The 23,566-nt window shown below is 39.7% G+C and overlaps 1 protein-coding gene across 2 annotated transcripts in view; it reads right to left on the reverse strand.

Annotated features, from left to right (window-relative positions):
- CPEB4 (cytoplasmic polyadenylation element binding protein 4) overlaps positions 1-16,938 on the reverse strand; it is a 45,374-nt gene extending 28,436 nt beyond the window's left edge. Inside the window, exons 1-2 of one of the 2 annotated variants that reach the window (XM_052772225.1) lie at positions 13,859-16,938; positions 3,691-3,772 (exon numbers count right to left, since the gene is read on the reverse strand). In XM_052772225.1, the coding sequence (XP_052628185.1) occupies positions 3,691-3,772; positions 13,859-14,980 (1,204 nt within the window). In that variant the 5' untranslated portion in view covers positions 14,981-16,938. The remainder of the gene's footprint in view (positions 1-3,690; positions 3,773-13,858) is intronic. The other variant, XM_052772226.1, reaches the window with a different exon arrangement.
- Positions 16,939-23,566: the final 6,628 nt, after the last annotated feature.

The following is a 23,566-nucleotide window of genomic DNA, read 5'->3' on the forward strand; positions in this document are numbered from 1 at the left end:
CTCTGACCTTACACTACTTCTAAAACTTTCCTTTTTGTGCATGTTTAGTCTTTAGAGACTATTTCACACTCATAGCATTCATGCAGATACTGAGCTATTCACACCCAAATTTTAACAGGAATGCTTTGCAGTGCTAGAAGCAGATGTACTGGCCTGCTTCTTTAATCCATTTCACCTTGCATAATTTCCAGGCAATAACCTTATATTCTGAACTGAACCATGGGATATTTCAGTAATAAAACTGTCTGTGGTTATAAAGTATTTAAAGACATTTCAGTGTCACTTAACAAGGAAATATTTAGTCAATCTACTACTATTACAGTAATGCTTAAATTGCCATCTGGAAGACCCAGATTCAAAAATCAGTCTCTGGATCCCAGGCTCAGCTCACGAAGGCCGAATACATGGTAAAGAAGATGCAATTAGTCTCCAGGGAAAGGCTTCTGCAGGCTGTCATTGGCTATGCAGCATGCAGCACACTCACTCGTGTGGATAAAAATAACATATTGAAATGGCAGCTGCTCAGCAAAGGAAGAGGATTTGAGCAGGGATAAAAATATACCTTAAAAAGAAGGAAAATATGGTAAAATGCCTATCAAAAGCGTGGAAAGGTAATATTGAATGTACTGAATCAATGATACTTAAGATTCACCTTTGAACCTCAAGCAGGAAACACTATTTCATACAGCAAGACAACCCAAGAACATAATTATTACTGTCCTAAACAAATCCAAGGCTAGCACAGCCTAACCACCTCAGTTAAGAAGTACACACTGTGAATGGATTTTGTTAAATTTTGAAGAATTCCTAGTTACAATTTTATTACAGGATCCAAAACCTGCTGCTCTAAACATACCATTTAAAGATAGAAATTATTTCCAAGAGGCAGCAGGTTCCAAGCTGTGACTGGTATCTATTATCATGTCCATACTCTTTAAGTTGTTTTGAAAGTATATTTTAACATAAGTACCTCCTTCTCTTGAAGTCCATTACAATATGAAAGGGGGTGGTGTGAGTGTTACATACTGAACCCATTGAGTCAATATTAAAGTCTCTCAAAGACTCACAAGATAGCAGTGAGACCTATTAGATCATCTAAATTATTTCCATGCCTTTCTGAGATTGCTCTCTACAGTATGTTTTATTAGTGTCTTGCCCAGGCTATTTTTAAAGTCTCAAATCCAGAAGCTTTTCCTTTCTGAGAGTATCCAACTTTAGTTTAAAAGCACTGTATGCACTGATTAACCCACTTAAAATGCAAAATGAAGAACTTCTTATGGATCTGCTCATTTAACTGCAGGTGTTTGAAATGGCAAGGAAGATTTGAACTGACAAACATAATTTGTCAAATTTTAAGATTTCTAGATCCAAAGTTTTTAAAGATTCCTTTCAATCAGTTTAAATAAAGATAAGGCAAGAAGAGAAAAGTGAAAACAGGAGACAGACTCTGTGTTAAGAAATAATCATACACCAACTGATACAGATGGAAAAAAAAACCACAAAAGGCATGTAATCATGAGTCCTTCTTCAGACTTCACTTGAAATATGTTTTGTACCAGCAAGTTACAATTTTTTTCCAGCTGTATCAGTTGGTTTAACTAAAGGTATTTCCTCTCCTTACAAATCCCGCCCTACTTACAGACTATCACTGCAGCATTACCACAACATGGTAGACGATAGTTTGAATAAAGATCCATTCCTAAGTATATTACAGCAACTAAGTTACTGTATGCTACGCCAGACAAGCAGCAGGCAAATTCAGTGTAATGCATATTTCACCATAAGCAAACAATGTTTTTGCTGAGGAAATCCTTGAAAAATGAGACTTCATAATGAAGTATTTCACATAGGATCACTTAAATTTTTCATCCGAGTTTTGAGGCTTTTTGTTTATGGTTTTATAACTATTAACCATGAAACAGACAATTTATAAAAAACTTAAGAAGTAATTCCCAGAACAATACTTGATTGATATTACTGTGTTTCGATCAGTATGATACAACACACACAAATTTTAGACAAACCATAGATGACTCTGCAGAGGGGGGATTAACAGTCAAGCTCAAGCAGGAATTAACGTGTATCAGAACTATACATATTCTTTGCTGACACACTTATTCTATCATTCTTAAAACATGCTAAGCACTCAAAAAAAAAAGCATTTCATTGCAAAGAATCTTTTCAAAGCATTTAAACTAAAAATCATACCACTGTTACAGAAGTACCCTTGTTTAGTTGCTGGATATAAATACCTATGAACCTGAATTTGTTAAATTCAAATATAAAGGGAAATTTTATTTGTTCTACAGCCATGTCACCTTGGGTTGTTATCTTGCCAGATTTCAGCAGCTAAAACCTGGGTTAAGCCTGCCTGACAGTTGAATAGAAGGTCTCGGGGCAAATCCCTGGTGCTGCAGTCAAGGAAGGGCACCTGATTCTTGGTTCAGTACGCAATGCTGGGGGCATAGGATGTTGCCAGACAGCATATAAAACAAACAAATGAAAGCTATTACTACTTGTCATTAATAAAAGCCTGGCCTCCACTACATAAGGGGGGAATGCGTTTTGGGGTTTTAATTCATTTGGTATTACTTTTATCTACATCAAGCTCCCTTGTAATTTCAATAGGAAAGTGTATTTCTTGGTGTTTCTCATCACCCTGAATTGCTGCACAGTACTGGGGATGTGAAACGCAAGCTGCACTTCAGACCACAGTGAATGCAACAAATTCAAGTTATTGCCAGTTTATCAAAGGTTGGTCTTCTGAGCAAGAATCACTATGAAAACAAGCCAAATTTCATTAACACCACAAGCCCTGATATCGAAAGAAATTTACTTTCAGAAACTACAAATGCAGGTTTGTTTTTTTAGTGGTCTCATGACTGGTAACAAAACTGAATGCTTAGATAATGAGCGTAAGTAAGAGTTGGACTACTTTTACTTACACAAATAACCATCGAACTGAAATAGATTACTCATTATACAGAACAAGAGTAGGAAACTAGACTTCTGAATTGTATACCATAAGCAGTTTCTATTCAGGTTTAGATAAAATATGTAGACAACGCTTTGGATATTTTGTAAGTTGAGGTGTTTTCAAAGAAAGATTACCTTTGGGAAAAAAAAAAAAAAGGATAAATCCTAACCGCAAGTCAGTCCAACCCCCTTTTCCTTTCCTAATGGTACAAAGAATTCTGCAATTCAAGGCAGCAACAAAAAGAGAGGTAAAGAACTAAAAAAAATGAAGATGAAATACTCAGTGTTCTTCTCAAAATGACACAGTTAAACCTCATTCTTCCCTAAGACAAAGAACTGTGACTTCAGCAGTAAAACACTATTAAGCAAAAAGTTACGTCTCACTGAGCTCCACAAGATTCCTGAAGTTGATCATTTTTACAGGCTGCACACATTGTATCTATTAAAAACAACACTGGCAACTTACACAAAAGATCAGCTTATGTTTGTGTTTCACATTGTTTTGTATAAAGACGAAACACACTCAAGTGCTCATGTGTTCCAATAGCTTCATCTAGAGACAACTGAAAAAAAGGAGGCCTTCCCGAGCTGACCGACATGCATTAGGTGCACAATGTAACTTTACTTTTCCTAACCCAAACTGAAGTTTCTTATTCTAAGTAAGCATGTCTTCCCAATTATTTACTGCAGGAAATAGTCTCTTTCTAAATTTACCTTTCAGTGAATCATTTTCAGCTCTCATTATGTCAATTAGCGAGTTCTCCAGTGAATGCATGTCAAAAGTCCTTGTGCGATCCTGCAAGCAAATACAAACAAAGCCCATTTAGGCAACACACAGTGTTAAACAAGACCATCTGAAACATAAAAACTTCAGTTTTGTTCTACATTACTACAGCAGAATTAAGCAAAACCACATACACCACTAAAGTCAGTCTGATATGGGAATATTAAAAACCAGAATATTCTTAAATATGAATCTGATCTATAGTTATCATAACCAATCATTTAAGAACCCCAATTCAATATTTAGTTTGTATTCCACGCCATACAGTTAAACTTTGTTAAAAATAATTTCACAGTTAGGAAGTAAAGATCATATCCTGGGAGACAGAATTGCAAGAAGAAATCATAAAATAGGTATTTCAGCCTGAATTTAAGACAATCTAATTCCAGAAACATATAGAATTTCCTTCACCTTAACTACTACCCCAACAACTTAAATAATCTAATTCTGCACAGTCAGTTCAAATTCTGCATAACTATAAAGTATTCCATACAAGTGGTAGTGTTCCAGATAGTCTGGTTTACTACGTTACAACCTAGCTCTGATTTTTAATTCTGACTTCTCAAGATTGGTATTGCAGGCATTACTAGAATTGAAGGAGGACTCAACAAATGGGAGGCAAGATGTCTCATGTACCTTACCGTTTCATTATCTCAAGCCATTGAAGTATACTTACCAAATATTTCTCCTTCATATTAACCAAAGCCATAATTTAAAACATGTACGGTTCAGACTTTCCCAACTAAAACAATAAATTCCACATCATACAAATCTGATGCCTCACTAGCATAAGACAACATAAAATATCCTGGCACTGCATTATTTTAATTAGCAAATTCAAAATAGCTGAAATTATATGTAAACTTTGAAATCTTTACAGTATCATAAAAGGTCACTAATGGAGGCAAAAAAAATCACTCTCATTCCCAAAACTATTCACCTATCCATGCTATCTATGTATTTATACATTTTGACATCTGTAGAAACACCTCGATAGAATTTTATACAATTAAATTAATCCACCTTGAATTTAATTTTTCTGTGTTCAAAAAGAACTTTAACATCAGTTCTAAAGATTTTATTTCATTCATGTTCTAAGAGATTCACCTCTGAACTCACATCAAGCATGGAAAGCATCTGTTCAAATAAGAAAGCAAAATGTGAGCAATTCAAGACAGACATTTGTTCTAAACTGCTTCTCTACAACTATTGTTATTATAGCAGTGAATATATATTTTTTGTCCCTAACTCTAGCTGTGAAGCTGAAATTTCTCCAAAGCACACAGATCTAGCTTTGATAAGTTTTAAAACCAGTGGTGAAGTAAAAAACAGTATTGCACAAAGACTGTTGTGTATCAAGTTACAATGTCCTTTACTTCCAGTGATGAAGTGCTAAAGCAGTATTGACTGCAGTGTTGCAAGAGGCATTCTTTGTATTAGACAATGATCAGTCATCTTGGACTTTAAACACCTAATGCTGTTTTAAGAGCAGGAATCCACTAGGTCCTAGAATCCTGATCCATTTCCAAGTTTATAAGTTACATTCTGACCACTACAAAATACTATTTTTCAATGAAATATTCTGGTATTTCTCCTCTCCTCAGAACAGTTTATTACTGACACAGAGCAGGTGAAGCATTTCTACCCGGATGTGCTGCATTTCAAATAGCATTAGAAAGATCAGAGTTTGGAACCATTTGCTTTATTAGTCTAGCCCAATATCAAATTTGCTATAAAAAGCATGGCGCTGCCCTGTCTCTCCACAGTATTTATTTCCTTGGTTATTTATATTACAAGGTTATTGAGGCACCTTAGAGAAACTATCACGAGCATTTAAATTCTTTGTTTTCCTTTCACACACTTCTTACTGGTTTCTTCCTTTCTTAGTAGTATTTAGTTTATTGCTTTGGTTTCTACATTACTAGTTCATAACTATTTCAAACTAGTTAAACTAAAATACCTTAGCAGGATTGAGTAAAAGTCCTTGGGTCTGCATTGTGGACCCATTAGGATCCAACAGCTGTGTAACTCAGGAAGGGATGCCGGAAGACAATCTACATTTTCAGCAGTCCTCACAACATGACAAAAACAGCCTAAAATACAGGTGGAGCATTTTCTGAAAACCTGACAACCCTCAGTAGCTACTCCTTCTTTCATTCTGGCTTTCATAGTGTATTGTGTTTCTCTGCGTGGAGTTAATCTCAAGTCCAACCCATGAACAGCTACAAAATTCTTATTTCACAAAGTGCAGAACCTCAGTAGTTCCAAGTCTTTGTTGAATTTGTGGCACTTAAGCTTTCAGTTGTCTGGGTGACATGAAGGAAGAAACCCAGGCTGAGTAATTTCTAGTTTATTGTGTTGTGTATGAGCTGGAGTATGTGAGCCCAAAGATAGTCTCTTGTCTCTCACATGTCTGTGTTACATTGGGTTGAGCTATAGTAACGAACAGAGGGGTTTGCTGCAATGCTAAGTTTTTAATGTTGAGAACAGACAGTTTAAACATTTGAGAAAAAAAATTGAATTGAACTGGTTAGCTGAGGGGGACACCACCTTCTCCAATAGAAGCTTTTTGTGGTGAGGAGTTTATAGTTTTCCCCTTTTGAGTGAACCAGCTAGCTGTCACTTTTGTAGTATAAGGTCCATGAGCTTCTAATCATACTGCGAACACTTTAAAACACAACCCTGCGCACCAATACAAAAGACTAACTGGTCATATTCCTACCCGCAGCTATCAGCAATCACATAAAAAGGAAGACTGGCTAAAATGTGGCCCACATTCATACTCATGCTCTCCAGTGGTTCAGTAACTTGTCATAGCAATGGAGAAGACTGCCATAGGCTACAGCACCCTCAAAATACGGATATGTTACTATCTATTTCTTGCCTATTTTTCCAACAAAAGGTCTCTGCGCTTACAGGCTATCTAATCATCATTGCCAGTTTGTGGTGCTGAATCGCCCCAGCCTCAACACCCTTGGGAAGATCAGTCTTATTTGTGGGTTGTTTGAAACAGTTTGCTCCTCCATATCTCTGCTTATCAATTAGAAGATAACAAACCATGTTAAGCACAACACTAAGAGCCACTACTATTGTTACACTGAATTTGGATATATTCCTGAAATTAATGCAGCAGTCCACCTCTCTGGAAATGCAGAATAATTCAAGAACTTGCCATATAAGTAAACCTGTATACATCTATCCAATGAAAAGATGTCAGTCATGTATGTCCTAAATGAAGACCAGCCAAAATGCCATGCTCAACTGGTTCAGAGGTTTGCACAGTACTTATTATAAAAGAACTCCACTAATTTAGTTGACTACTTGTCCTGATACTGAAAGGGTCGACACTACTACAGAAAGTCACCACTGGTAGTTTTTTAGAATTTTTATACAATTTAAAGGCCTTTTATAGTGAGACTGCTTTGAAAACAGTAGCACAAATTTTGCCAGTCTTAACTTCCAAGATGGCCAGCACATTTTATCAGAAACACATATTATACCTGAAATACATATATGTATTATATACCTAACGTAAAAATAAAGACTGATGACAGGTTAGTGGTAGTAGCCATATCACTGAAGAAATATGTAACTATACATTTAATTCCGTAACACCAAAAAAGCTGTAACAGTCAAGATATTGATGATTAACTGGTAACTAAGTGTGAGCTATTCTCAGATACATGTTAGTTATGAGTTATAAAGCACATAAGCCACACCATACTTAGGAAAAAAGTGATGTTTTCTTCAAAAGACTTCATGTAGAGTGAATTAATAACAATGCGGTGTTTTTAATGGATCAATTCACAAAGTCACAGTGGCTTCCATGGAGCTGCACTGCTTACTGTATACGTTTTTATTTATTTATTTATAAAGAAAAAATATAGGGGTAATGACTACCCTGGAATAAAGCAGAGTATGTACACTTCAGTAACAAAATAAGTTAACTACAGCCTGATACTATTTACCCAGGTTGATCACAAGAACTTGGCTTTACACAAGTTTGTTTAGGGCATCTAAAATTTTGCTGTATCAGAGGGCTCAAAGGGCACACACATATTTATCCTTAGGAAACAGAACTGAGGCAGAAAGACATTAGGTCGACCACAAGGCCATTAAAAAAAAAAAAAAAAAAAATCAACCTGCAGTCTTAATACCTCACTATGTTTAAAATGTCAGCCAACATTTCAAAAGACATTCATTAAATATAATTTTGAATAAGCAGCATTGTTTTCACAATACTGTACAAGAGGTGACAGCTAGCAGATATGGTTAAGAGAGAGCTATCAAGACTGTAAATAGTCTACAATAGCAAACACAACAGTTTTGAACTATACACTGGCCAGCTCTGTCTACAGAAAAATAAAATTATTCTGATTCTTGTACTATCTAGAAATCATTTGTAAGTATATAGAGTGCTCATAATAATGTAATCTCATTGTTAAAGCATAGAGAGTAGAACTCAGGACTTCACATCACAACTTTGTCATTGGATTCATACAGCATGGGCAAACCACCTCTGTGACTACAGTGGTTTCCCCACTAGCACCCAGACAGTGTACTTATGTTTAGAGGTCTTGTAAAAAATGGAGCCACTTGTAAACAGGAAATCACTAAATTCTAATTCCTATTCCAATTTTATTTTTCAAAGCCCAAAGACATTTCATTCCAAAAAGAAAGTCACTTGGCACTAAGCATGTATGATATATACTAGGACATCCTCCTATGCAAAAGAAATTAAACATGAATTTTTCATGCACAGGAAGATTATACTTTACACTTAAAAATCCCATACCTAAATTCTCTTGCACATCAGAAAAATGTACGCCTAACTTAACTATTAAAGTGTAGATTCATTATATTTAATCACAGCATTATCATCACCTGAAAAATTAAGATTCCAGAACCTGACAGTTTCTATTCAGTGCTTCCCACGATGGGCCTCTCAATGCTAAAAATCCAAACTGTACAAAAAGTAAAGCCTGGCAAAGTACAAGCACTTGCTGGTAGCTAAGGCTGTGCCTAATCTTATAAAATACGATTCTGAAGACCGAGGCATTAATAATAATGCAAAGTATGCCATTGTGTTAAGCAATTTATTGAAGGTGATTAAGCAGTATTTATGGAGTAGGTGTAGTTGCAAAACTGGGGCTTATTTTACATATTTAAATCTTTGTCAAACCAGAATACTTGTGAAAATTAGAAAACTCAAAATTACATTTGCTACCCTCATTATAGCACAGGAAACCTGAAACTTTCTGAAAGCTTGTACATATTTCCCACAATCCAAAGGCCTTGTGTCTCAGGCAAAGTAAGTGTGTAGGGAGAGGTAGTATTGTAGGTACTAAAACTTCCACATTTTTCTTTTAATTGCAAAGCATATTTGGACTTGATTATGCTTCTGGGTAAGCTTCTCCTTCCCACCACCCTGCAAATGCTGTATTCCAGCTCCCAGTCCAGAATTCAGTGAATTAAAGGCTTTGAATAAACAGGTTTTTCCTGAAAGGATGTTGCTGTATGCTGCCCTGATCATCTTTTATAGCTTCACCAGGGAACAATAAGAAAAGGCTGGAAAAGTTAAGTGACGCATAACATAGGAGTTTTTTTGGGAGGGAGCACTTCTGGCTTAGTCAAACTTGAACTACTTTTTTTTTTTTTTTTAAGTGTTAGAAATTACAGACCTTTATAAAAATTTCCAGTAACTTGTCTGATTCTATTTTAGCTACATATTAAGGTTTTTTATGTATCTTCCAGAAATTATTTTCCACAATATCTTGTGTTCTCAGTCTTTATGCTGGGCTGCTAAGTATGCAATTTTCAAAGCAAAATGCTTAATAAGAGTACTCCTTTTAATCTTAGGAAAATACAAACATAATTCAAATAGCTTCTAACAAAAGCTCTCTTTAAAAAGAAACCCTGAGGTCAAAAACGCACAGGAGGGCCAAAGCCGAAGTATTAACGTCAGTAGTAAGTTTATAAAACAAGAACAGTGTTAACTTCCACAGTACTTAACTTGTGCATGTCATACCACATTAGAGTGCTTCTAATTCCACAGATCAGTAGCTGTGGGGAACTGCATACAAAACACTAATTACTACACCGCTGATGTAGTTATAGAAAAATGGGTGAACAGACATTTAAAAATCCAACTTCAAGTATTTATTCTCTTTTAAAATGATAGCTTGAAATTTCTTGGAATAATTGCTGTTGCTAGAATAAAAATAAAATTCTGCAAAACAAGTAGCCTCATTTTATGCAACCAGCCATCATGATTTATGAAAAGGTTCCTCAAAAACAAAGGACAAATGTTAAAATAAAGAGGCATGGTAAAGAAATTTATTTGCAAAATTCCTTCAAGAGGAAAGATTGGCATATGCATTCAAGAGTTTGTTTTTTAATTCCAGTTCTCCATGAATTTAACGCACGTATTAAATCAACACATTTCTATGAGCAAACAAATCATGACGTATAGCTCAGAATTAAAACACATTCTGTAATCACGTATGTGTTTTCTCAAACATTCCATATCTTCCCGGGGGAAGAGAAAGTCTCTCTGGCACAGACCCTCAATGGATTTGGAAGGGGTTATATACCTGGAAACTAGCCACTGTAGAAGAAAGGAAAAAACATTTTGAACAAGTGGATATAATGAACTGCTCTCATGTACAAAATTCTTTGAAATGGGCAGTTTTTTTCAAGCCTGATTCCAGGAAGAAACACAAATTATTTTTAAGCATTTTTACAGAAAGCTGAACACTATTGCTTAACTTGCTTGTGCCTTCAAAGACCAATTTAAAAAACATCATCATATATTTGAAGATGAGATCTGGAAACCTGGAAATGCCTATCAAAGCAAGATTTATGCATTGCATAACAGGCAGGATGTTCCACTCTCATGAGGAAGTGCAAGTACATAGCAAAAGGAAAGCCAAAACAATCTTGAAGGCAATGCTGCAATAAAATGCAATTACTGAAAAATTAGTTTGTCAGTGCTGCTGGGAAAGAAGTAGAAAGAATTATTTAAAAAAAATCAGTAACTTTGTAAGATGCAGTAGTCACAGTCAAAGCATTTTCATTTATTAATTCTCAGGGAAGGCTGTTATATTCAAAAGACTTTTTTTTTTTTTTTTTAAATTCAGGAACCATTTTTTCATTTGCAGACCATTTCCTTTTCAAATGAACGCACAAAGAACAATGGCTTTTCTCTTTTCAAAAGATCTTTGAAGGGGGAAGCCTGCCCAGTGGCTAAAGCACAATATCAAAACTTAATTTCATTAACAGATCTCGTAACAGTCTTCTCCAACCTTGCTTCCAGTTCCATCTCTGCAACAAAAGGTTCCTACAGACATGCTACTTCTGAAATGTTATGAGACAGAATTCCAAATCAAAACCACTTAGAACAAAAAGCACAATGTTTTGCATGCAGCTCTCAATACCAAGCAAGCAATCATCAAATTGCAAGATTATCAGACAGATCACAGCAGTATTTTCCTTTCATCTGCACCATTTGGAATGCCCACTTCATCGCAAGCATCTAAGGGCCATGGGCAGAAATATTTGAAGTCAGCAGTAGCTCGCATTAGTGGCTTATAGGGACATTATGCAATGTTGTCCTCTCCGAAGAGGAAACGAGCACTTACACTTGGTTACCCTAAGATTTCCATCAAAACATAGACTTCTGTGTTTCACCAAGCTTTGGAGTAGAGACAACCTTTGAGAAAAAAGAAAGTGACCTCCAAATATTTGCAACTACTTGTTTACATCTTGCCTTCTAAAGAAACTAATTTTCGCTAGATTGCAGCAACACTTCTTAATGATTTAAGCAGCAAAACATAAATATTAAATGAAAGGGATAGTTGTATCAAATTACTCCATTATGTTGCTGCAGCAAAGACAGCTTTCAATTATTTCCTAAACAGGAATCTAAGAAGATTCCAGTAACAAAATAGCCTTGTTCAGTACGCGATTGCATCATCAAGCATACTTCATATATATATGCATGAACACAAATATACAATAAGCAAAACTCCTTACTTCTGCTTTGTCAGGCATACAATCAGCATAATCAAGAAAAAATAAAAAGACATCAAAGGTCAAATTTTACATCATTTGTTTCCAGCCATTCAAAAATTCAGTACGCTTTCAACACACAAATGACGAAGTGGCCAAAGGAGCTAACGATTTTATACAAAAAAAAGTTATAAAAAGCAGTTGTCCAAGATGGCTTCAAAATTAATCAGCATCTTTCTAGGTCTGCAGTGCTGAAGTCCTGTTTTGCTGCCCTGCCCTTTTCTTCACAGAAGTGATAGTAACAGACTGGAAAGCACTTCACTCCAACACTTTCCTTTTCTTGGCATGAAGGAGTGTCAGACTTGGTCTTGACATGTACAGCTTCACCTTAGTGTTTATGTAAACAGATACCAACATGCTACACAAAAATTATTTCTTTACCATGATCAAAATACGTGTGTCTGATTATTTTATGTTTGGAACACAACCCAGAAGTCAAGGTTGACTTTGCCAATTTCCTGAAATTTCCTTGATGTCAAACCAAGCACGTTTCTATCACTGTGTATATATTTGGGCCTTATACACAGCAGCAAGGACACACTTGATCTCATTCTGTCACTCTGAACATCAGCTATGTGTCAGGGTACAGAATGAATTAAACTGTGAGCCAAGTCTCGCTGCAGTGAGGCTGAAAAAAGACCGACTCCAGCTGTGTCCCTTTTTCTAATGGTTTCAGTGTATAAATTTGGTATGCTGGACACAGGTTCATTATATTAATTACAAATCCTGACATTAAAATCAATTATTCCTATGCATTCTAAATTTACAAGGGCTCTACCTGATATTGAACCAGCTAGTAGCTCTGCAGTAGAAAAAAGGTCTCTAATGGAAAGTTATTGCCAGCAGCTGCTCTGTTGTCAGAAGGCTACATAGGCAGGCCCTGCAAACCAAACAGAAACTGAACAGTTTACGAAGAACTGAACTGTTCCTGTGTCTGAATCCACAAAGTCATTATTAAATATATTTCTGTTTCTTTAGGTTGGTTTATAACATGAGACATATTGCACAGTTTTTATCTACAGATCTTTCAAATTATTTTAAAGTAGGTCACCCTGGTTCTTACAGCAGGGCTAGAAATACTGCAATCATTTTGAAATTTTTACTTTTGCCCTCATTTGAAGATCCTGAAAAACAACCCTTTACATGTAAAAGAACTCTTGGGTTTTTGGATTCACCCTAAAGGAGTTTACAAAAGGCACACACACATAAAAGCTAGATTTAACTAGTGGTCAGATGAAGAGTACTTCTGTTTTAATTTTTACTGCAAATTACGTCCAACATTATACAGTTCTTTTCAAATCCATGAAAAGTCAGCCTAGAAGGAGAGGTTGAACTGCCAGACAACCTGCCTCCTGCCAGGATAAGGCGATAATAAAATATAGGAGACTACCAACTGACACTCATCCAGATCTATTTTTGGTGATGATTTAATGGCCTGTAACCAAAATTTGCTGTCATTACTGAGGAAAGCAAACTGCATTGATTACCATCATGTGAAAAAAAAAAAAAAATCAAAGTTTCCAAAAAAAATGCTACAATTATGTTGCACTACAAGTCTGTATGATACTGTAGAACAAAATACAATCACTTAATACTTTTTTCTCAGATGTGGTACATTCTTGAATACTTTAGAAGGCCTCAGGTCTTTCATACTTCATCAGGCAGCACTTTTTTCCTTACTCCTTTTTGTAGATATACTTCCTACTTGTAACTAAATTTGTTCATCAGCTATTTCTGAATGCGTGTAAGTATTAAGCTGAAGGAAACTGGCCAGTACAGATGTCTGATGGACAACAGACATTTATACAGCCACCACTATTAGAAAAAAAAAAAAAACAAAACATGATTCACAGGTCAGAGCGTAATTCACACTATGACATTTCAAGTTAGCCATATGTATATTTTTTTTTTAGTTGCAAGCACAGAATTCTCACAATCAGACTGTACTGTTCAAACACCCGACCCTTTCTAGAGCATTTTAATGCACTTACGTGCTATTTTCTTATGGATATAACAGAGTATGCTCACCTGGAAAGGAAAAATGTTGTCAGCTCTATTCAAACTGTCTTCCATCCATGACTTTGGAGCAAAGGCTGAGCTGGGTCGAGCATATTTCTGCAACTGGATATGATTACTTGCAAAATTCTTCTTTAAGGGCGAGATGGAGTTCAAGGGTGTTATCCCTCCGTTCAGTCCCCTGCGGTGGTCTCGACCTTGGGACCCACCCCACCCACCATATCCACCGCCACCAGGGCTCCATGAAGATGGTGTAGGCGATGGACTTTGGTAGCTGCTCCATGGAGAAGGTGGCTTGTTAAGATTATTAGCCAAATGAGGCAATTGATTAAAAGCAGCATTTCTATGTGTGAATGGAGGTGGATGAGGACTTGCAGGAGACCTCCTCTGTTGCTGATGCTGATTGTGATGATGCTGAAAATGGGGGTGATGAGGGTGGTGTTGAGAGAGGGGTCCAATTTGGGGGGAAAAGCTACCACCAAAGCCAGGGCTGACGTGATGTGGAAAATTCTGAAACAGCAGAGCACCATTATTAGCTGAAGCAGTAGGAACCCCTCCCTGGTGAAAAAAACTTGCATCTTCATTGATTATTGTAGAAGAAGAAGGAGCTATAGCTGCAGACCAGTTACTAAAACCAGTCAGAGAAGATGCAGTGGATGTCAAGGGCTGCGTCGAAGTACCTAGCCCCGAAGCCTCTTGATAATCAAATCCTGTTAACACCGGCGATTCTATTCGTATTTTCTCCTTTCCATTGCCGTTCTCTGAAGAATTATCACCCTGATTTTCTTCAGTTTTAGCTTTCTCGGGTTCAGAGAGCATGCCTGCTTCCTGACTTTGACCAGGGGAAAGCTGCTGTTTTTCTAGGGACTCTTGCTTTTCCTGTTGCTGAGTTTTAGATTTTTCTGACCCCAGAATCTCATCCTGAATATTATGGGCAGCTGGAGCAGGAAAGAGCCAAGCTGACCCAGCACTACTGCCATTGGCAGCTGTGTTATTATTTATAAAAGCAGCAGGGCTAGGGGTTGCATTTTGATGATGGTGTGGAGGCTGCAGATGTGGATGAAATCTGACTGGAAAAGCTGACTTATTTCCAGTGTTGTTTTGCACTAACACTCCAAACCCGTAATCCCCCATTTATTATATTTAGGGTTTGAATCCTCCCTGTAAAAACAAGTTGATGTTTAGTGTTTACCTCGTCCTCTTCTGAGGCAAGATTAGTAAGTATCCTGGTTTTAGCTAGATATTCCAGTTTCTCCCTCCACACTATTTATTTCAGATTTGGATAAAGACGTTTGTTTTTTGCAAAAGATAGATCTCTTCAACTCTTTAAACGTGTCAATTTGTGTCCGCTTCCTTCCTTTGGCCAGGAGGAAAGGAAAAATAAATCTTTGGTTCACAAAATAAGGTTTCCTTTTTCTAAAGGAAATGCACAGCAATGAGAGAAAAAGCTTCTGGGGAATAAGGATAAAGAGATTCTAACTATCCTGTTTTTTTCCTCCTCAGCAGCCTTGACTCGCCCATAAATGAGTTAGGAGGGAAGAAAAAAAAAAAATACAATGACGTCTGGTCCCCCGACCCCTTGGCAGCAAAAAATAGATTTAAATCTGGAATAATTTAATACATCTCTATAATCTAATATATATTTGTGTCCTGTTCAAAAAGAGTCTTTGCTGTGGGTAAGGGAAAAATTTACCTCAGGATCTCAGCATTCAGAAGGGTGAAAAGGGGGAGTGAGTTGCAGAAGAGGCTTTTTCCCGTGCTGCTGGGTTTAACCTATTATATTTAGTAATAATATACACTCTGTGCGTGCGTGTGTGTGTGTGTGGTTGTTTAAAGGGGTAAGATCTTATCTCAGGAAATTAGTATTCTATGTGTGTTGGGTGGGGAGTGAGTTGTGCAGGAGAAGGGTGGATTCTTGATGCTGCTCCTTTTGGGCTGGGTTTCTGAGCTCGCCAGACTCGCTTCTTATTTACGATCCAATATTTGCGTGTCCTTCATACGAGTCCTGGCTGTCCGAAGAGGAAGATTTTCATCTCAGGAATCAGCATTCAGCGTTCGGGAAAAGGGAAGGGAGGGGACAGCGAGTTGTGCAGGAGGAAGGGGAAGGAGATTTTCTTGCTCTCACTGCTGCTGGGAGGGTGCTTTCTGATGCGGGGCTCGCCTCCTTCCACCCAGATACGCGGGTTCCCTGCAGCCCAGCGAGCCCCTGGCTGGAAGGCCGCCTTGGATGTGCCCGTACGTGGTTTTCCTCCTCAGGGACTCGGCATCCAGCGGGGCAGGGGCGGGCGGCGCAGGCAGGCTCTGCTCGCCAGGCCCCGGGTCTCTGTGGGGTGCCCCCCGCGGTGTCCCCCCTCCCTCGCAAGACTCCTGGTGTCGGGGAAGGCAGGAGGGATTTTTTTTTTTTTTTTTTTTTTTTTTTTACCTCAGGAGAGGAGCTGCCTCCGGCAGGGAGGGGAAGGTGCAGGCGGCGGGGGGCCGGGCTCCTCTCTCCCCCATGGAAGGTGTTTAACCGGTTCTCCCAAATCGCCCGGAGATTACGGGACAGGGTCTCGGCCGCTGGGCGCAGCGGAGGGGGGACCCGGCGGACTAACCGGGGCGCGGGGTCCGGCGGCGGCGGCTCCTCGGAGCAGTCCTTCCCCTGCTGCGCGTCTTCTCGGCTCCAGGCGGGCTTCCTTCCCCCTCATGTAAACCGGCCGGGCACCGGGAGGGTCGCCGCGGGGGACGCTGCTGCCGGGAGGTGGAAGGGGGCGGGGGAGGCTCCGCGGGCGAGAGCGAGACGGGAGGGGGGGGGGGGCTGCCGCGACACCGGCTCCGGGGAGTCGGGAGGCGCTTCGGTAGCCGGCGAGCCTGGCCGCGACGAGTCCTCCGCGCGGAGCCGCCGCCGCCTCCTCCTCCTCCTCCTCCTCCTCCTCCTCCGCTGCTGCTGCTGCCGCCTTGTTTTGCTTCTTTTTCTTTTTTTTCTTTTTTCCTGTCTCCTTCCCCTCCCCCCACCCCCCCAGCGGCCGCCGCTTCCTGCCTCGGTGCCGCAGCCGGTGCCTCCCTCCTCCCCACCCGGCCGCTGCCGAGCCCCGTCTCCTCAGGACCGAGCTGCCGCACGAAATGACAACCAGCTGGAGGAGGCAGCGCGGCACTTCCGGTTCGGCGCCGGGCGCGCCCCCGCCCCGCCCCCGGGCCCGGCTCCCCGGGCGGAGGCCCCGCCCCGCCGGGCCTCGCCCCGCCCCGCCCGCCGCCGGCCGCTTGGCGCCGCCATGTTTGGTAAGGGCAGGGAACACCCTGGCTGCGGCGGCCACCTTTGGTTTGGGCACGTCGCCCGCAGCTTGGTAGCCATCCTAAGTATGGGCAAAAGGTCAGACGGATGCCGGCGGGGCGACCATCTTGGACTGAGGAGCGGCGGTTCCCGCCGCGAGCGGCCATCTTTGTGGGGGGCAGGTCGTCGTCCTCGGCGCAGGGCCGGGCCCCGACGGGCCGGGCTGGGCGCGGGCAGCCCAAGCCGGTGTCCATCGGCAGGCGTTCCCGGCTGTAACGTCAGGGCTAATATCTAAACATCAAATCCCACCCGGAACGCTGCCTGCCTGTAACGCCGTCTGGCACCCAAGGGCCGAGGCCCCTCGAGCGAACCTTGCCCTCCCTAAACGGCCCAGGCCTGTGGAGCCACCTCGCTCGTGAAATGGAAAGGTCAGCAAAATAACGCAACAAAATGTTCGGAGGGGAACTTATGTGGAGAGAATACCACAATAACTGACTTCTAGCTTTTTAGCTCTTGAAACATGGAACCCGGATACAATGACAGAGAGCCGTATTAAAAATCTGTGAAAAACTTTGGGAGTTTTCCGAGATTGTCTGTCCGAAAGTCTTTTCAAACTCCAACTCGCTTAGGTATTTTAAAGGCTTTCCCAAATAACTTGGGTTACATTGGTTTTAAAAAAGGCAATAAACTAATCAGTGAAAGATACAAACGGATAGAAGCAAATAAATGGGCAGTAAATTTGGAGTTATTCAGGGATGTTTTTTACAGCCAGGTCCTCCCCATCCAGTGCAAGGGGAACTGCTACCTATCACATAGGCTGAAGGGGGATTTTTCTGATTTTCAGCTGTATTTGTCAACGAAGGGACAGGAGGTTTGAGCTGTGACAGCCAGCAAGTCTCATCTTTTGGGATAATGAATAAGGCCATTACAACATTTTAAGCACTATAAATAGAGGTGTTTACGGGGAGGGAGATTAGAGAGATGCGTTCGCACTGAAGTGCAGCTCTCAGGGCTGGAGTGGTGGTGGGAAGAGAGGACCTTTGCTGCGTTACTCTGATATCTTGAACTTTCTTGTGGCTCATGTAGTGCCTCCTGGACTACCATACCTTCACCTCAGCCTGGTGTAAAACTGGCTCGAGTGCATCATACCTTAGGACAGGATTGCCCCAGCGAGAAATTCTGTCCCAGTAACCAATACAAAGACCTTAGTTTCTAGTATACTTTAGGAAGTTCTGGATTGAAAGCGAATGCATATTACAGCAAGTTGTACAACATAAAATATTAATTCAGCATGTATTTTATATAGCTCTGTTATTTATTAAACATTTAGTGATTATTACTTCATCACGCATAGCAAATCTATAAAAGCAATGGGCTTGGTTGTCCCCAGCTGCCAGGCATACAAAGTGAAATTCCAGTTTTACTTCGACTGCGGTTACCAGATGGATAACGCCATACACTGCACATCTGATTGGCTTTTTGTATATACAGTTATGTGGCCTGTGGGCACAACCATGGGTCCAAAACTGATGTGCACTTTAAAATTTATTCTTGCACAGGAATATGGATTGTTCAAGGGCAAGCATCAAAACGTTTGTCTGCTACAGATCCATTTTGTAAAGTAGTTCATTTCTGGGATGGGTGCCCTTTTTACACAACTGCAAATTAAAATATGCAAATAAAAACATAGTTCAAAATTAAATAACAAAAAATAGCGACATTAAAATAGCTATACGTAGATACACCAGTAGAAGAATCCAGTGGAAAAGGAAACATGCAGAAACATTTCCTAAATAATTTTCATTTAGTAGTGGGGTGTCCACTCTTACTTCCTCCAGGACTCTTTTCAGCCTACTCAGTCAGCTGATTGTAAGTTTGGATGATACAGATAATTTTACCAAACCCAGTATTTCTCAACAATTCTATTAAATAAACTTTTTTCTTTGCAATCATATATACCTTGTTTCCATGTGTGGAAATGGACTTGTTTACATAGGGTGAAAACATCATTGTGAGCGAGTAATTACTAGGTTGTAATTTCCCCTTTTGTTTACTGTTTGCAACCTGTGTGAGCCCATCTGATACTACGTATTATTTTCCTCTCTATTTTTCTAGTCATACTGTTATTATTATCATCATCATCAGATTCAGGGTTAACAAGCACTTCTGTCAAGAAGCTATGAACCTGGCTCCAGCAGTAGATTGCTATTACATGAATAGTTTGGGAAAGACTGAGTAGATGGCCTTAATTTAATTTCAGGCACACCCTTGCAATGCATTAGGGTAGATGCAGATCAACTGGAGTGATATGAGCAGAACTTCCAAAATCTGACTTTAATCACTTTGCTTGACAAACATGGTTTGCTGAAACCATGGGAGGTTTCTTAACAGCTGACATTTTGATGGTATCAGCTGCCCAGCAGGATTTGTGTCATTTTATTCAACCTCTTTGAGGAAAAATGCCTGAACAATATGCAGGGATTGCAATCACTAAATTAGTTGCAAAGAAGAATAATTCACTGAAGAAAGTCAGTAGTGTCTATAAATAAGTGCATGTAACAACCTGTGAGGAAGTTGCCACTTTGATGGCTGGATGACCTAAAGAGAGTCTCAAATAATGTGAGCTTTATTTGGAGTGCATGAAAACCCAACAGGATTTTTTTTTATTTGCCACATAAGTTTTGTAGAAAATAATCATCAGATCAACTACATGACTAGTTTAAAAATTTGTCCAACATTTTAAAATTAATTACTTTTAATAGCAATAGAATTTCATTTGCCACCTTCTTTTACACGAGAGAATCTTCCTTTCCCAGCTGTCTAACACTGCAAAACCAAGCTAGTTTCCATGGAGTGATGAAGGTATTATTGTTGTTGCTTTTCATTACAGACACACTAAAATAGTGACAAGCATTGCTAAAAATTTTCTTATTGCTCTAATTCAACAGACAGCTAATGGTATAAGGAAGATTTTTTAAATCATTCAAGCCATAAGCTCAAAACTTTGTACAGTCAAATTAACTCTTTATCGTGTAGTAAGTGACACATTGATTTTCCCGTAGCTTACGCCATGACCTAACTTTTGGATTAAACTTGAAACATAAGATCCAAATAATTAAAAAAACCCAAACCCTTGGGCATCAAAATCATGTGAACCTAACTAATTTAGAAGTTTAATCCTAAATTTCCCTTTACCTCAACAATAAGTATCCAAGGATATTTGCGATGGGAAGGAAGGGGGAGAGTTTTCTCAGTAGCACTTGCTCACATACAGTGGTGAGATTCAGATCAGGCAGATTTGCTGCCACATCCACCAAATAGGTACCTGCAGCTCAGTCGTGATGTATCTAACACCCTTCACCTGAAAGGGCTTTCAGACTGAATTACACTTGAAGTACTTTTAGTCATCATGGTACCTTCCACTAATCACTATCAGCATCTAATGGATTCATTTCTGGAAGCAATTTAACTCTTCTGGCTACCTCACAGGAGAGGATTCCCCTGGCCGCTCCGGCTGACATCATTAGGCAGCTTTAGCTGATGACTGCCAATGACACTGTGCAATAAGTGGGCTCCCCCCAGAATCAATCTCCGGGATTGCAAACCCCTTGACAACCTCTTCACTGTGAGACTAAATCACAAGTGGGAACATATTGCTCTCCTCTGAGGATTAGATTTCTTACCCTGCTTTTATTCTGACAGTCTCACCGTAACACATCACTCAATAAATGTGTGACTGTGACTAAGGTCACAGGAAAAATTGAGGATGGCTGAACTGGTGTAGAAAAATCCGTTTGCTCACTTCTACCCAGTCAGAAACAATCTTGAGATCTGTGGTTCGCTTGGGTCTAGTGCAGCGCCTGTTCAACCTTTCAGTGTTACACACCCAATGAAACACAGCAAAGGGGAAAATCTTCAGGGCAAAACAGAACAATTGTGTCAGGTGGACCGCATAGCCTTGGTAAGGTCATATGATCCGTAAGAGTAGAATTAGCTCACAGATAAACTAAACCTGAAATAAATGGAATCCCCAAGAAGCCTCTCCAGCTCAGTCACACCCCTCATCCTGGGAGACTCTGGGAGAGCAGATGTGTGGTTTGTGATATACCCTGAGTGTTATCAAATCAAGGTCCTATTGAGCTAAGAAGTGAAATGACTTAGAAGGAACTCCTTATGGAAAATGCCTTGCTAGCAACCCTCTTGTTTTTTAAATCAAAGCACTGTCAGCTCTCATGCATCTGCTGATTGCAGCTGTCACGGTGTCATCTGGAAAGAAAGGTGAACCCTCGGTGATTCAACACACAAACTTCAAACGTTAACACTGCCCACGTTGCCGGTTACAGAAACATCAGACTGATGCACCTATTTAACACTGTTGGTGGGGAAAGCGAGAATTCAAGTCTCACTGCTGTACATTTAAAGTCATCTTCTGCCTTGAAAAAAAAAGGAGCAGAAAGAGGATAAGAATCTCTTCTAGCAGCAGAATTATCAACTGTATCTTAGGTATCAAAAACTGTAACAAGGCCTGATGTTTTCTTGAATGTCAAAAGCCCTATCAGGATGTCCAGATCTCCAGTTTTATATTAATAATGGTTGTTGTATCTTGTCCATAGAACACTCTACAGCATATTGACACAATTTAGTAAATCAAATTAAAAGTCAAAATTAACACTATACTTACAGCACAGGGACTTTAGGACGGGTGCACTGGGCTATACTAAAATTCAAAGGGATCATTTATGGGATTATTAGTCACTCAGGTGTTCCTCCACATTACTTAAGGTCTAATGTATCATATAAGATACAGGACTTGCTCATGTTCAATGGTAATAAAGGCAACCAACAGACCTGAAAAGCTGCATCAACATTTTATCCTAAACAATTGCTCCAGGAGGGCTGAGCTAAAAACTCTAGGCAAGCTGTCAGTAGCTAATATTAGCCTACATGTAGAGAATTTTTTTTATTTCAGAGCAATTTTCAAAGACTGCAGGAAATGTTCTCTAGGCCACAGAGAAAATCCAACAGTTCATTTTTGTGCTGATGCAGCTGCAACTGCTGTTTGCTAGATCATATCTCAGCTTGGTCATTGCAATATCAAAGTATGATTTTATAAACCTGGTAAACCATTTAACTCTTGTGTAAAACACATTATACATGCTAATGGCTTCATTTGGCTAAGCTGGCTTCGTCATTTTTCTGCAACTGGCTAAAGATACTATACATTGATATACCCTCATACGTTAAGCAATCCCTTAATGGAATACATTGCCTTGGAGTCTTCAGTCTTTATGAAAAAAACCCTTATCACTGCCCAGAGAACTGTTTTGTGTGCAGTAATTATGTAATATTAATGAACAATATTACGTACAACTGTATTTTTCAGCCCTATTCTTTGTATGGAATGTACTTTAGAATGACCTGACACTGCAAAAATGCCTCTAGCTTCCATGGCTCATGTAAAATACAATAAATACATAAATAATTTAGAAGAGGAAATAGGTAGTGTGGCGAAGGCGGTGGTGTTCTTACCACTGTACTTCAAATCTGGCGATATGGCCTTTGGAAATGCGTTTTTCTTTTTTCATTTAAGGATACCACTTCCTCAAGCTGGACAAAAAGTTCCACACAGATACGGAGCTTGAAAATGCAAATTTGAAAGCTAACTTTATAATTTTATTTCTGAAATTGTAGAAGGAAAAAAGCACACAAGGGGTATCCGTCTGCCCACTGCAGGCTTTTGCAGAGAGCCTCATGTATCTCTGTGTTAAGATGGGATTTCTGAAGCTGCAAGTTCCTAAATTTTGACCACAACTGCATCACAGCATTGCATCCATGGGGGAAGCAAGAGGGAGATAGCTCTCTGGCACGTGGTCTGTATGCTAAGGGCTGCCCCAAACCCCTTTCAAGACAGGCTCATCTGCCATGAATGCAGTTAGCCTGCAAGCACGGCCTCGGGCACGGCCAGGGTGCCCTTTTCCAAATATTTGGGAGGCTGAGCCTGAGCACAGTGGGTGAGCCAGCCCCAGGCATGCCAGGACAGCCTGTCCATGGGCACCCACCAGTTGTCCAAGAGGCATCTGGAAGGCAGTAGCCGTTCAGTTCATTTAATGGGAGAGAAGCTGTTTATGCTATGGAGACTTAGCTTCTCAATCTCTTGGGGTTTGTTTTTTTTTTTCCCCTTCTAAAATAAAATAACTGATTATTTAATTTCTATTAATAAAGGAGAAATGCATCAGGGCTGTTGCAAGGGCCAATTAGTCAGGGCTTACAAAGTGCATTGGTGCTAAGTATAATTTTTACTGCAACTCGGTGACACCTTCATTTCTCAGAATAAGATTTCATAGCCTATTCATTTACAAAGTGGGCTAGTGCCTTTGGGTATTTGGGAAGGGCAAAAAGACAAATTGAAAAGCACCAAATCATTTAATTTCAAAGTGCATTAAGCACACACCTTCCAATTTTCTGACTAAAAT

This window comes from Harpia harpyja, chromosome 20 (assembly GCF_026419915.1).
Source record: "Harpia harpyja isolate bHarHar1 chromosome 20, bHarHar1 primary haplotype, whole genome shotgun sequence".
In the NCBI taxonomy this organism is placed as follows: Eukaryota; Metazoa; Chordata; class Aves; order Accipitriformes; family Accipitridae; genus Harpia; species Harpia harpyja.